We start from the raw sequence: 12,304 nt of genomic DNA, 5'->3' as shown, positions 1-12,304 counted from the left end.
AATAGGACCAGCAGCACTCTGGTTTTCTCAGAAGTTATCTTGTGAAATAGGGCCACGTTGCCATCCCTAGTGACTCCCCTGTACACCACCGTAAGTGTCAGAAAGCAAAAGACAGCCCTTTGGAGAGGGAGCTGGGGTCACATGTCCATGTGTTCCTGTAGCCACTGTGGCTTACACTTTTAAAGGATCTGTTATCAGGCAGCTGCGGGGGGTGGGATCAGCAGTAGAATGGGGTTGGTCTGGGGACTTTATATATTCTCTCTCTCTCTCTTTTTTTGTTTGGCCATGCCACGCGGCATGTGGGGATCTTAGTTCTCCAACCAGGGGTCAAACCCTTGCCCCCAGCAGTGAAAGCACGAAGTCTTCATCACTGGAAGTAATTTGTTTTGGAAGTTATTCCAGAAGACACCAGTGGGGAGCAGGAAAAGGAGCGGAAGGCGGCCCATGAGGGGTGTGGTCCCCACGAGTTACCAGCCTCGGCCACTGGGATACAATCTCTGGGCCAGCGGTAGGACACACACCTCAGAATTATCTTGCCTGAGGGATGAGGGGATGGGTCTGTATCCACTGGGCATCCTGTCCTGCCACGTGTGTGTGTGGGGAAAGCCCCCAGGCAGAGAGATTCAGGTGCTGGCAGGTGGCAGTCAGGCCATGTCACAGAAATGGTAAGGGCCAAGGGGACCTGGGGGGCCCCCTTGGCGGCGGGGGTTCTGTATTGCCTTTCTCCTGTTACAGATGAGGATGCTAAGACTTGGCGTTTAAGTAAATTGTCAAAGGTCACTCAAAATCACATGGTGGATAGAGCTGGGTTTTGAATTTTCATTTGTCTGACCTCAGCAAATCATTTTGTCCCCTAGTGGTTAGTGGGGATTTGTTTTGTGTTTTGGTGTTTCTGGTTTAAATGAGATTTAAATAGGAGCCAGTTGTTCACCCTCTCAAAATAAGAAAGGGTGACTGAACTGTCCCAAAGGTCCAATCATGAGGGAGGGAAACATGAACATTTTGGGTGTTGGTGTTCTCAAGAGCACCTGCCTGTCTTCTTTGCTGGCGGCTCTGGCCTGACCTTGGCGGGAATGTGCAAGCCTCCGTGAGCCAAGGAGGGCGCCACAGGGCCAGGTAGCAGGTTGAGTCATGTCTGCTCCACATGTCTGTCACTCACAGTAGAGTGTGAGCTCCGAGCCTGCCCCTCTGGGTGCTTTGGACTATTGCCTGAACGTGTTCCCCGTAGCTCACTGATCCCAGGAGAGAGACGTGTGGAACAAACCCAAACCCTAAACCTGCAGCCAGAGCCCAGCTAGGTCATCCAAACCCTAGGTGACCTGTAGATGCGCATGGGAGAAATAAGTGCTTGTCATTGTTTGCAAGGAGATTTCCTGGTTGTTACGCAGTAACAGTTGACTGACACAGGCTCATCACAGGAACCCACATTCCTCGTGCAGCAGTGGCTGTGGGATGGGCTTCAGCCTCTAGAATCACTCTTTTCTATGGTTGTTCCTTGACTTAATGATGGTCAGCTGGAGCCAGCAAGGAAAGTAGCAAAGTGGTCGTGCCCTGCCCAGTCCTTCTTCCCCACGGGCACCCACACTTCTGTATTCTAACTCATTCAGTGCCCAGGGAAGAGTACGGGGTGGGGCCGGGATGGGGAGCATTGGGGTATAAGCAGCCCCTTAGAACAATGGGGGACTGAACGGAACGCCTCTGTAGTTCTTAGTCCTGTAAGAGGTGAGGTGTGGCAGATGCTCAGATTTCTCTAGAAGAGAGACTGGCAGGTGGGGGATGCAGGCCACAGGGCCCTTGCCTGTGCTCTTGCTTTGGGATCTCCATCTCCCTGTTTGGTGGTCTAAACTAAACCTACTTAAGCTCTTAAGGCAACCATTATTTTCTCTTAATGTGGAAAAACTCAGTAACGCTGGCTGTCTGTTCCAGTTGGGGGATCATGTGGTAGTGAAATACAACAGAAGTATTTTGGAGTTTGACCAGACCTTTCAGATATCACCCAGCCTGGCCTCTTTGTCTTCCCTGACATCCAGAGATGTGAGGTGGCTTGCTCAGGCTGAGTTTTAACTTCCGTTCTGTTATTCACATGCTGCACAATCAAGAGGCCAAGTAGAGTGGTGGCTAAGAGCACAGACTCTGGGCCTAGACCGTCAGAGTCCCAGTCCTGGCTCTGCCACTTGTTAATGCTGTGACTTCAGATGAGTGACTTAACCTCTTGTGCCTAACCTACCTCAAGGGACTGTGGAGAGGATTAAGTTAAAGCTTGTAAGTTCTTAGAGCAATGGCTAGCATATGCATATATATAAAATACTACAGTTGACCCTCTTCATCCAAGGATGTGGAGGGTCAACTGTACTCTGCCATTTTATATAAGGCACTTGAGCACCTGCAAATTTTGGTATCTGCAGGCATCCTGGAACCAAGCCCTCATGGATACTGAGGGAAGATTGTATATGCTAATAAGCACATATATGTTAATATACCATATTATGTGCTAATGTACTGTCTGCCAAGCAAGTGTTTGTTAATTACTATAGGGCAACTAATTTGTCTACCAGGGATAGAGTCCACTCAGTTTTATTAAGTACCTGTTAGACCCTGTGCTAAGTGCCTGATGGATAAAGCCCAAGAAATTCCCCATGTACAGCGGAAAACAGAGCAGGAACATGATGCTTCCAAAGTGGTAGAGATGAGTGGGGAGAGAATTCCATGCCTGTGTGTGTGGCCTGGAACCTCTGCAAGGGCCCAGGCTGCATCCACGTTCAAGGTGGCATTAAGGCAGGATTATTTCATTTTACAACTGGAAAAACAGAGACCTGCCTAGAGTCTGCAGCCTGTTGGGGCCCATGGAAAAGACAAACGGTGGGTGCTGGGCAGGGGAGGATGGACACTTCCTCTGCAAGAGTGGAAAGACCCCAGGGTGGGGCTGCGTGTGGCCCGATCGTCCAGGCTTCTGCCTCCATGGCCTCAACCCTGTGGCTGGACCCTCGGTGGGAATGGACACCATGATGCCTCCATTACATTTACCTCTGAGGGTTATTGTGAGAAGCTCATGAGAAAACGCAGGTGAAATTGTTCAGAAAGACCACACACTGTTCTCTAATTGTGGTCTGATTGTAGGTCTCGGTGAGGGTCAGCCGTGCTCTCTCCAGAATGTTGGGAGGTTGGTTTAATTGAGGAGAGCCTCTAAGTGTGTGGGCACCTGTCCACATGTCTCAAACTTTTCACTTCTTAAAAAGTCTGTCTTTGGTTTGGCGCAAGGACAGTTTTCTCCTGGCTTTTCGGGTGCTTCCTGTTTCTGTTTGGTGGGAAATGCTATCAGAATATCCTGTTTGGAACCAGGAAATGTAGAGGGAATGGGAAACAAAAATGAATTTAGGACACAAAGTAAAATAAACGGGTGGCGCGTACCCCTAAGTCAAACCGTTTGATAGGAGAATATCATCATCACTACCATATGGGGTTTGGTTTATATCAGAATGTGTGAGAAAATGAGAAGTTTAGTGGGGTGACAGATGGGCCAAACTCTTCATAAATTAAAGAGCATGCACTGTAAAACATTAGTTGCTATTAACCAAGTTATGGTGTTACCGAGTCCAAGCTTGCTCTGCTCGCCGCACGACAGGCCAATGAATTGGAGATGAGGTGTTGAGGCAAGAAATACGACTTTATTCGGAAAGCCGGCAGACTAGTGTCTCCGATAAATCATCTTATTGGGGTTTGGATGCCAGTTTCTTTTATAGCACAGAGAGGGGGAGGAGATGAGGAAGTAAAGTAAAAATGCCATAAGTTTTGCAAACATCTCCTGGAATGGCCAACCTCAGTGAAGGGATGTGTTAATTTCTTCTTTCTTGCAGCCATCCACAGGGGGGAGGGGTCAGATGGTCTCCCTGTGAGCTGAACAGGAGCACTTTAACATTCAGGCAGAGGGGCAGTGTTCCCTGAGGCAGGCCTTTCTGTATGATTATAATAACAAAAGCAACGAAAAGCAAAGGTTAAAGGCAAAGAAACAGATCGAACTTAGAATCCTATTTAGCTCTTTCCTGTTACAATGGGATTTTAGGACTCCCCGAAGTGAAGTCAGTGCGTTGATAAAATCAAGCGCTGAGATTTCTTTCATCCTTTGCCCTCGAGTCCACTGAGGCAAGAAGCCAGAGCTTGACAGGAGGGGGGTTATAAACAGGTCATCTTTTTATTCTCACTAATATGGAATAATCTGGGAGCAGCTCAGCTAAATTAACAAAAAGTATCACAAATAAAACACTGATAAATGCAATTGGGTACCACTGTATATTAGATCTAATTTCAGAATCTGGCTTTACCACTCACTCATATCTATGATTGAACCCATAGCTCCTGCTTCCTGATTGGGTGACTTTGGGTAGACACCGCCCCCCACCCCCCACCACCCGCCTTGAACCTCGGTGCCCTCCTCTGTAAAATGGAGGGATTATTCCCTACTTAAGAGGTATTTGGGACTTCCCTGGTGGTCCAGTGGTTAGGAATTGGTACTTTTACCACGGTGGCCTGGGTTCAATCCCTGATGGGGAACTAAGATCCCACAAGACATGCAGCATGGCCAAAAAAAAAAAAGAGAGAGAGAGAGAGAGAGAGGTATTTGAAGTATATAATGTGCCTAACACAGCTCCTAGCTCAGGGTGAGTACTCAATAAAAGGGAATTTTCTAATTAACTTTTAAAATAGTATCATAGTGTCCTTAAACCTTCTCCGAAGGAGGCGTCCAGCGGTCCTGCTTTAATGAATAATGGAGGGTGGAAAGCTGGGTATTGCTAACCTGATTTTAAGACTCCTTGAAAAGATTATAATTAAAAAAATTCCTTTGAAGATCATATTTGCACAATTTATTTTCTTAGTAAGCTCTCTTTATGTAGATGATCTGAAGTTTAATTCATGCCATGTTTAAATATTCTCAAGTTTGGAATTGCTGGGGTCTTAATTTATCAAATTTTACTGTGCTTTAAAATTGTCCCATTGATTCCAAAGATTTCTGTACCATTTTATTTGTTATGGGGGGGGCAGGCCTTTAATTCCTAATTGCTTTTGCATCTCTCGAGACAGAGATCATTTCTAGAGAAGGAAATACATTCCCCTATTTAGATGAGAAGATTCCTCTTCCCCCTTCTAATGTTGAAGGCTGTGGCTCCACAGGGGATACAAATCAATCAAGATCCATTTACAAATGAAAAGCAGTTGAGGTTTTGTTTTGTTGTGTTTTTGTTTTGGAGAGAACCATAAAAGGCTAAGTTAATCCATTTAAAAATTCAAGAACAAGCCCCATAAATTTTTATTAAATAAAGAGCTCTACATTTACATAGGATTTTATGGTTTCCAAAGAGCTTTCATAAACATTATCTCATTTAAGTAAATACAGCAAATTTTAAAAAGCAGATGCAGTTCTGTAGTATGCCCAATTAATGTGGAGGGGGACCCTGAGAGGGAGGGTGGCTGGAGGGGACAGCCAGGTCCAAGCCTCTGGCAGTGGTTTTTGGAGCTCAGAGAGACCCATCAAGCTTTCCCTTTGGTGCTAAGAATTCTTATCTTGGGCATAAATATATTCTACACTTCAAACATGTTTTCATACATTGTGTGGAGTTATTGACTACTTAAACTATGTCATCTAATAGTTTTCTTATGGATATTCAAATGTTATGAATCTCCTCTTCTAAAATTACATATCTGTGTGATGGATGTCTTAGGTTTCGTTCCTTTTAGAGACACTAAGAGATTCAGAGTCACCAAATATTTATCAAGCACCTACTGGGTTCCAGGTGTTGTGCTAGGTACTTAACATGATCTTACTGAGTAATCACATCATGGGGAGGGGGTTTAAGTATTCTTATCCCCATTGTACAGATGAGAAAACTGAAGCTTAGGGAGGTTGATGAAGGAGGGTGGTGGCTTTTAAGTTTAGAACACTTTTCTTTTTTTTTTTTTCCATTTAGGCTGTGGTCCTTGTAACTGAGGGTCGTTTTATATATTTAAATGCTCTTTTTATCACTAGATATCTGTCTGCCTTATTTCATTGTCCTCTGAATTGTTGTTGTTTTTTAACTGAAGTATAGTTGATTTACAATGTTGTGTTAGTTTCAGGTTACAGCAAAGTGATATATATATATATATAAGTGATATATATAAAAATATATAAAATATATATTATATATGATATATGTTACATATATAATATATATGATATATAAGATATATATATTATATATATGATATATAAGATATATATATTATATAAAAATATATATAATATATATATTCTTTTCCCTTAAAGGTTATTACAAAATATTCAGTATAGTTTCCTGTGCTATACAGTAGGTCCTTGTTGGTTATCTCTTTTATATATAGTAGTGTGTGTATGTTAATCCCAAACTCCTAATTTATCCCTCCCCACCTCTTCCCCTTTGGTAAATTTGTTTCTATGTCTCTGGGTCTGTTTCTGTTTTGTATATAAGTTCTAAAGTATAATCAAATTGTTTAATTATCAGTTGGTTAGTATTCACTCAGAAATTGAGCAAAAATTCAGACATTAAGACTGGAAAGCTATTTTTTTCCTTTGATATTTCATGGCTAAGCTAAGGAACTATGGAAAGATAATTTTAAAATTGATGTGTTAGAAAGACTAGCTTTGAAAGATGAAACTTTCTCAAATGGTTAAAAGGAAGAGAGCTCAGTAGGAAGAATATATGTTACACTGTATGTAAATCTTGATCTTTCCATGGGTTGGTTTTATCCCGCCAGTGTTTTGGGAAGAGTGCAGGAAACGACTCCACCCAGCCTAATTCTTGAATGAATTAAATTCATTAGTGTACGTTCCATGCATTGAGTTGTGGGTTATGAACATTTGGAAACCAGTATCTTTTCCTCTCTCAACTGCCTGCTGTTTAGACAGGGTTTAGTAAAACCAGCAGCTCAACCAAGGAAAATACTACCATTTTTAGACTGGAGGAGCCATGCAACTTAATGAATCAAAGTGTGTGACGCAGGCCACATAATTCAGACCCACCCACGGCAGAAAGACACAACTTTCTAACCCATTCCCAGCTCCTCCAAGGTATGTCTGGGCCCCCTCGTTCCACCACGTCTTGCTTCCCTGATTCAGTTGCCCCACATTTAACAGAGTCAGGTTTGTTATAGCATCCATGAACTGCTGTCGTGCCAAGCCCGGTTCTCCCTTGCTCCTTCGAGGTGGATAAACGTTTTGTTCCACAGCGGAGAGGTAGGAAACTGGCGTGTTGTGGTCCTCTCTCCCCGGCCACGTCCTCGGGGCCTTTGGTGACGGAATGGAAGTGCCCAGGAGTGGCCCGGTGCCTCTGTGTGTGCCAGAGCAGTTCTTGAGAACACAGGAGGCTGGAGGTCCTGCCCCAGCCCTCCGCCCTCTACTTCCTGGACCTCTCTGAAGAGGGAGGGTGTGTGACCTGGGGATGCTGTGATGAAACAGCCTTGTCTCCACACTCACCCCCCTTCTCATAGCTCTGTGGTAGAGGCTCTCCTGCCTTCTCCATTATAGGCAAGCAAAATCGAGCTTTCTAGCAAACGGGAATGATAGATTGCCCTATGTATATATTTTTTGAAGAAGAAAGGCCTGTACTTTAGAACTGGATTAGAGAGAAACTACAACCCGCCCTTTATATATATATATATACACACACACACACACACACACATATATATACATACTTACATATAAAATATTTTAAAATATATATGTATTTTATATATTTGTATATATTATATATATATATATATGTATTTTTTTTTTTGCAGAAGGTATCAGGTTAAAATAACAGTGGTGTCCTTAACTCATGGAAATAGCACTCAACAGAGTGAAAACAGCTGAAGCATGCTGTGGTCCAGGATCCAGTGTATCTGGCCAGCATCTCTTGGGAAGCCCCCCACAGCCCAGGCCTGGGCCCTAAGGGCCACCACCACTGCACCCTGAGGTGCCAGTTTACCTGTTGTGTGGCCTTGTTCACTTTACAAAGTCTATTTTAGATCACTTCTCACTTAATCAGGATTTTTGAGTATCTGGTAGGACAGCACAATGTGGGTGTTTGATTTTTACTGGAAAGGAGCAGGCCAGGCACAGAACTTGACTTGGGGTTTGGGTGGCTGTGCTTGCACAATGGTGCTGAGTCTTAAGATGTGGTTGATCAGGAATAGCTTTGAAGTGTTCTGTGAAGCCTGCTCATGTCACTTCTTCACAGGAGTTTGGCTTTTAGAAGAAGAGCACTTTGTACCAGGAGGGCCAGGCTTGGACACAGGCTCAGTGTCTCCCAGTGTGGGCCATACCATCTGTGTCCTCAGATCTTTGAGGACAGTCTGTGAAGGGTCATGCCAGGGGGTGGGCAGGGATTGAAGAACCGGTTCTGAATAGTCTATGCAGTTTCTCTTGAGGCCCAAGAGGGAGATGGAATTGCCCAAGGCAGAATCAGTCAACCTAGGTTTGGAAAGCCCAGAAAAATCCATCCTGTGTGTCCTTGTCCTGCTCTAGTCACACCTACTTCCACCCTTAGGCCTCTGGGGTCAGTGATGCCACCGATTGGAGAAGCAGGATTCCTGGTACCCAGGACATAACTCCTCTTCAAGCAAGGCTGGGGTGGAGGTCACAGAGCCTGATGGACTGGAGGACAGAGAGTAGGGCTGGGAGGTCAGGGGGCCAGAGGTCCAAGGTGAGCAAGTTGGAGAGTCCAGGTGCTCAATGGCTAAAAGAATTTTCCAGATCCTCTTGCATCTCCGCCTGGGGCCTTGGGTCTGGGCATGGATGGCAGCACCCACACCTTTCTGCAGCAAAGCCTCACCTGCACACACTGTACCTTACACCCGGCTGGTGTTGGGGGCACTGAGATGGGTGAACTCATCTCGGTGTTGAATAAACTATGTGATGAACAAACACATTTTGAGATGGGGAGAGGGTATCACTTACCTTTACCTACGAGATCACCTGGGCACAGAAGCTGAGGAGGGGTTCTGGAAGGCTGTGGAATGTGAAATGTCAGATACACATACCAGTGGAGCCTTCCTACACTGGAGTTGCCACAGCTGCCCCCCAAAGTGTGTGGTGCTGTGGGGTGCGAGGAGGCATAGGACTGGATCCTGTTCCAGGTTGAAGGGGTTAATCGGAGTACAGGCATTTCTGGGCAGTCAGAACATGGCCTGTCCTCTCAGGAGCCCCACGTGGTTTGATTCCTTGCTCTAGAGCAAGCTGAGAAGGCAGGTATAGACCCTGGGGTTTCAGGAATGTCAGAGCCAGTGAGATGGTGACTGCTTCCTGTGTGTGAGGCCCACAGACCTCGGAAGAGGCCATCCCAGCTTGGGGAGCCGGGCTGACCTCTGAACGGTGCCACGATGCCGGCTGAGGCAGGGATACTGGTTAAAGGGCTTCCCCTGCGGCCCTTTGGCCTGGGGTGGGGTTGGGACCCTCCCAGCTCCCAGAATGGCTGTTGTCACCTCAGGAACCTGGGGCTTGCTCCTGGCTCAGCGCTCGCCAGCAGAGTGTGGGGATGGGGTAGAGAAAGACAATTTTTCCTGTCTAGTTTTGGAGTCCCTGTCACAAAAGAGACCTTGAGACTGTTTTCTTTAAAACATGAAAGATTCCCACATAATTCCTATTCATGTCCTAAATTTATGAGGCTGAACTCGTGTGTTCTGCACTGTAGTTTCCTTCAGCTCGTGGGGGCTGAATTTCCTGTGTTTCATTTGTCTGAGACTTACAATAGGGTCAGTGGGTGGATATGCTTTTTGCCGGACCTTCCACATTTAATATGACTGTTTGTTCTGGTTGGGACATTTTGACCCTTTTTGCCGTTGAGCTATTTGATATAGGATTTATTAGTTTTTATGGTTTCTTGCCATCGTACAGTTTGATGCAGGATCTCTTTATGACTTTGCATAAGTCCCGCTCCCGGCCCTGGTGCAAGATTTTGCGGATAAGTGTGTTCTACTGTCGCTGGGTTGCTTTCTGGCAGGGCTGTGAGTTCTCTTTGTAATAACAGGACAAGGTAGGAGGAACTGATTTAGCCCTCGCCTGGAAGAGGAGTAACTCCATTGACATTCTGTTGTAATTTAGCATTTGGTTAATGGCCACTTACTGGAGAATGTTACCAGGCTCTGCAGTGAGTGTTGTTAGAAAATGAATCCTCTGTGTATTTCCCCAGGGCCCTTCTGCTTTTCCTCCAGGACATAACTCTGGAACCACAGGAAGTGGCACTGTGTTGCAATCACAGCTTCACTGTTCCTTTGTATTATTTATTTTGTGTTTCAGAATTAAGTATATTGCTTTTAATGGAACCAGAGACTTGTCAGGAGCCCAGGGGGTGACATGGGGCTCACTGGGTCACTTTACTGGGTCTCTTGGACCTGAAGGTGCCCAGGGGCAGCTGTGAGCCTCTGTCCAGCAATGTCAGTTTCACATGTAATTAGTCATTTAAGCTGAACATCACTCCATCTCCATGCCTTTACCCATGTCATTATTTCACATGGCTTGTCACCTTCTGGGTTTTGTGTAATCACTCACTGCAAAACCTTTGATCAGCCACAGAGGTGAAAGAATGTGAATTTCCGAGTCTGCCGAACTTGGATAGAATTCTGGCTTTGTGACCTTGGACAAATCACTTGAACTCTCTGAGCCTCAGGGGTTTTACCTGTTAACAAATGGTGATGCGGACTCCCAGGGATGAGGGATTGATGAAATGGTGAGTGGGCACAGCTGACACAGTGCCCAGAACATGCTAAACTTAAAATGCCAACTGAAAAAATGAAACAGTAGCAACAGAATTCCCGTTTGTTGGGTTGGAGTATTAGGAGCTGAGGGACAGGTGGGGGAAGAGAACTTAGCCATTTGTTTTCTTTCGGATCCATTTGTGGAGGGAAAAAGAGATCTCCCCTTTTCCTTCCACACAAGGAAGACAAGAGGTGTCAGTGATGGTGTCACCGTGCTCTGGGGCCAGTCCGGCGGACTCCCCTCTTCCCGCAGCCCCTGGGCTCTGAGGGCTGGTTTCTGGTCGCACGGTGGAAAGCATATTGCCTCTAGCTGGATGGAGGGTCTTTTTGGGAGGCTTGGTCATCTCCCAGGGCACTCCACACTGGGATGGCCACATAATTCCATCTCTGTGTCGTGTTTTCAGTTCATTCTTCCTCCTGGGGCTCCCGTCCTTTATGAAGTGAATGAGATAATTGTCACCAGCCTCCCACTTAATTACCATGGCTGCTGCTTCCCCTTTCCCACATGCACAGAGGAAGCCCATCAGGGCACTTGGCAGCCTCACTACCTGATGGCACCAGAGCCTGGATTTTTGAGGTCTGGTGGATTCCTGAGACTTTTCTCTGCCCCCCAGTCTGGACGGTGTCCCTGGGCTGGGCCTGCGGCCGCACTCAAATACACACCCAGCATGCTCAGGCGCTCCGCACACGACTGGCACACATTGATGAGGCTGTGGTTTGCTTCTTTTCCCTCTCCTCCCCCTCTAGAGTATAAGAAGAAGTATGGAGAGGAACACGGCTCCTGCCAGGCTGGGATAGCGGGCTTCTTCACTGAGGTGGGTATCACTCTTCGGACCTTTCTCTTCTCTCATGGGTGTTCATTTCCTGCATGGCTTCCCATCATATGGTAGATTAAAGTCCAAACTCTATGTCTTGGCCCATGGGCCTGACTTTCTCCTTCACTCATCAGAGGACAACCCAGAGCTGCGGGAGGGGATGGGACAGTGAGGGGGAGAAAAGGCCTATGACACCCACTGGTTTCAGCTGCTGTTGGACCATGCCAGATGCTTACTAGCATCATTATTACAGAGGTCCCCAACACGTGGTGTTTTGTGCACAAGTGCATGTTTCTGTAGGTGAGCTGCACGGTAGAGGAACTGCTGTGTCAGAAGCTCTTCAAAATGTGCATTTTGACACATGCTGGCAAATTGCACTCCAGAAACATTTACCAGTTGACATTCCCCCCAGTTGTGTGTCATTGTCCCTACATCCTCTAACCAACACTTAAAATTTTTGTCATTAAAAAAAATGACATTGTGTTTTAATGGCCCTTTACCTAATTATTAGTGCAGTTGAGTATCCTTTTCAAATATTGGCCATTTGTGTTTATTTTTTTCTGGAAATTGCCTGTTTATGTTCTTTGCCCATTATTATGTTATTTTTTAACTGTTGTTTTACTGGGTTTTAGGATCTTGTGTTTTCAATAGTAATCTCATATCTCTTGTATGTGTTACAATATTTTTCACCAGTCTTTTACCTGATTTTTAAGTTTGCTTAATGGTGTCTTTACTATATGCAC

General features: G+C 45.6%; 1 protein-coding gene across 1 annotated transcript in view; it reads left to right on the top strand.

The window, feature by feature from the left end:
* Positions 1–12,304, top strand: part of ITGA9 (integrin subunit alpha 9) — a 356,752-nt gene that overhangs the window by 30,637 nt on the left and 313,811 nt on the right. The window contains exon 5 of the mRNA XM_059077262.2: positions 11,494–11,561. Within this exon, the coding sequence (XP_058933245.1) occupies positions 11,494–11,561 (68 nt within the window). The remainder of the gene's footprint in view (positions 1–11,493; positions 11,562–12,304) is intronic.

This window comes from Kogia breviceps, chromosome 10 (assembly GCF_026419965.1).
Source record: "Kogia breviceps isolate mKogBre1 chromosome 10, mKogBre1 haplotype 1, whole genome shotgun sequence".
Lineage (NCBI taxonomy): Eukaryota > Metazoa > Chordata > Mammalia > Artiodactyla > Physeteridae > Kogia > Kogia breviceps.
The sequence above is the reverse complement of the archived record's forward strand: the minus strand, read 5'-3'. Positions and strand labels throughout refer to the sequence as shown.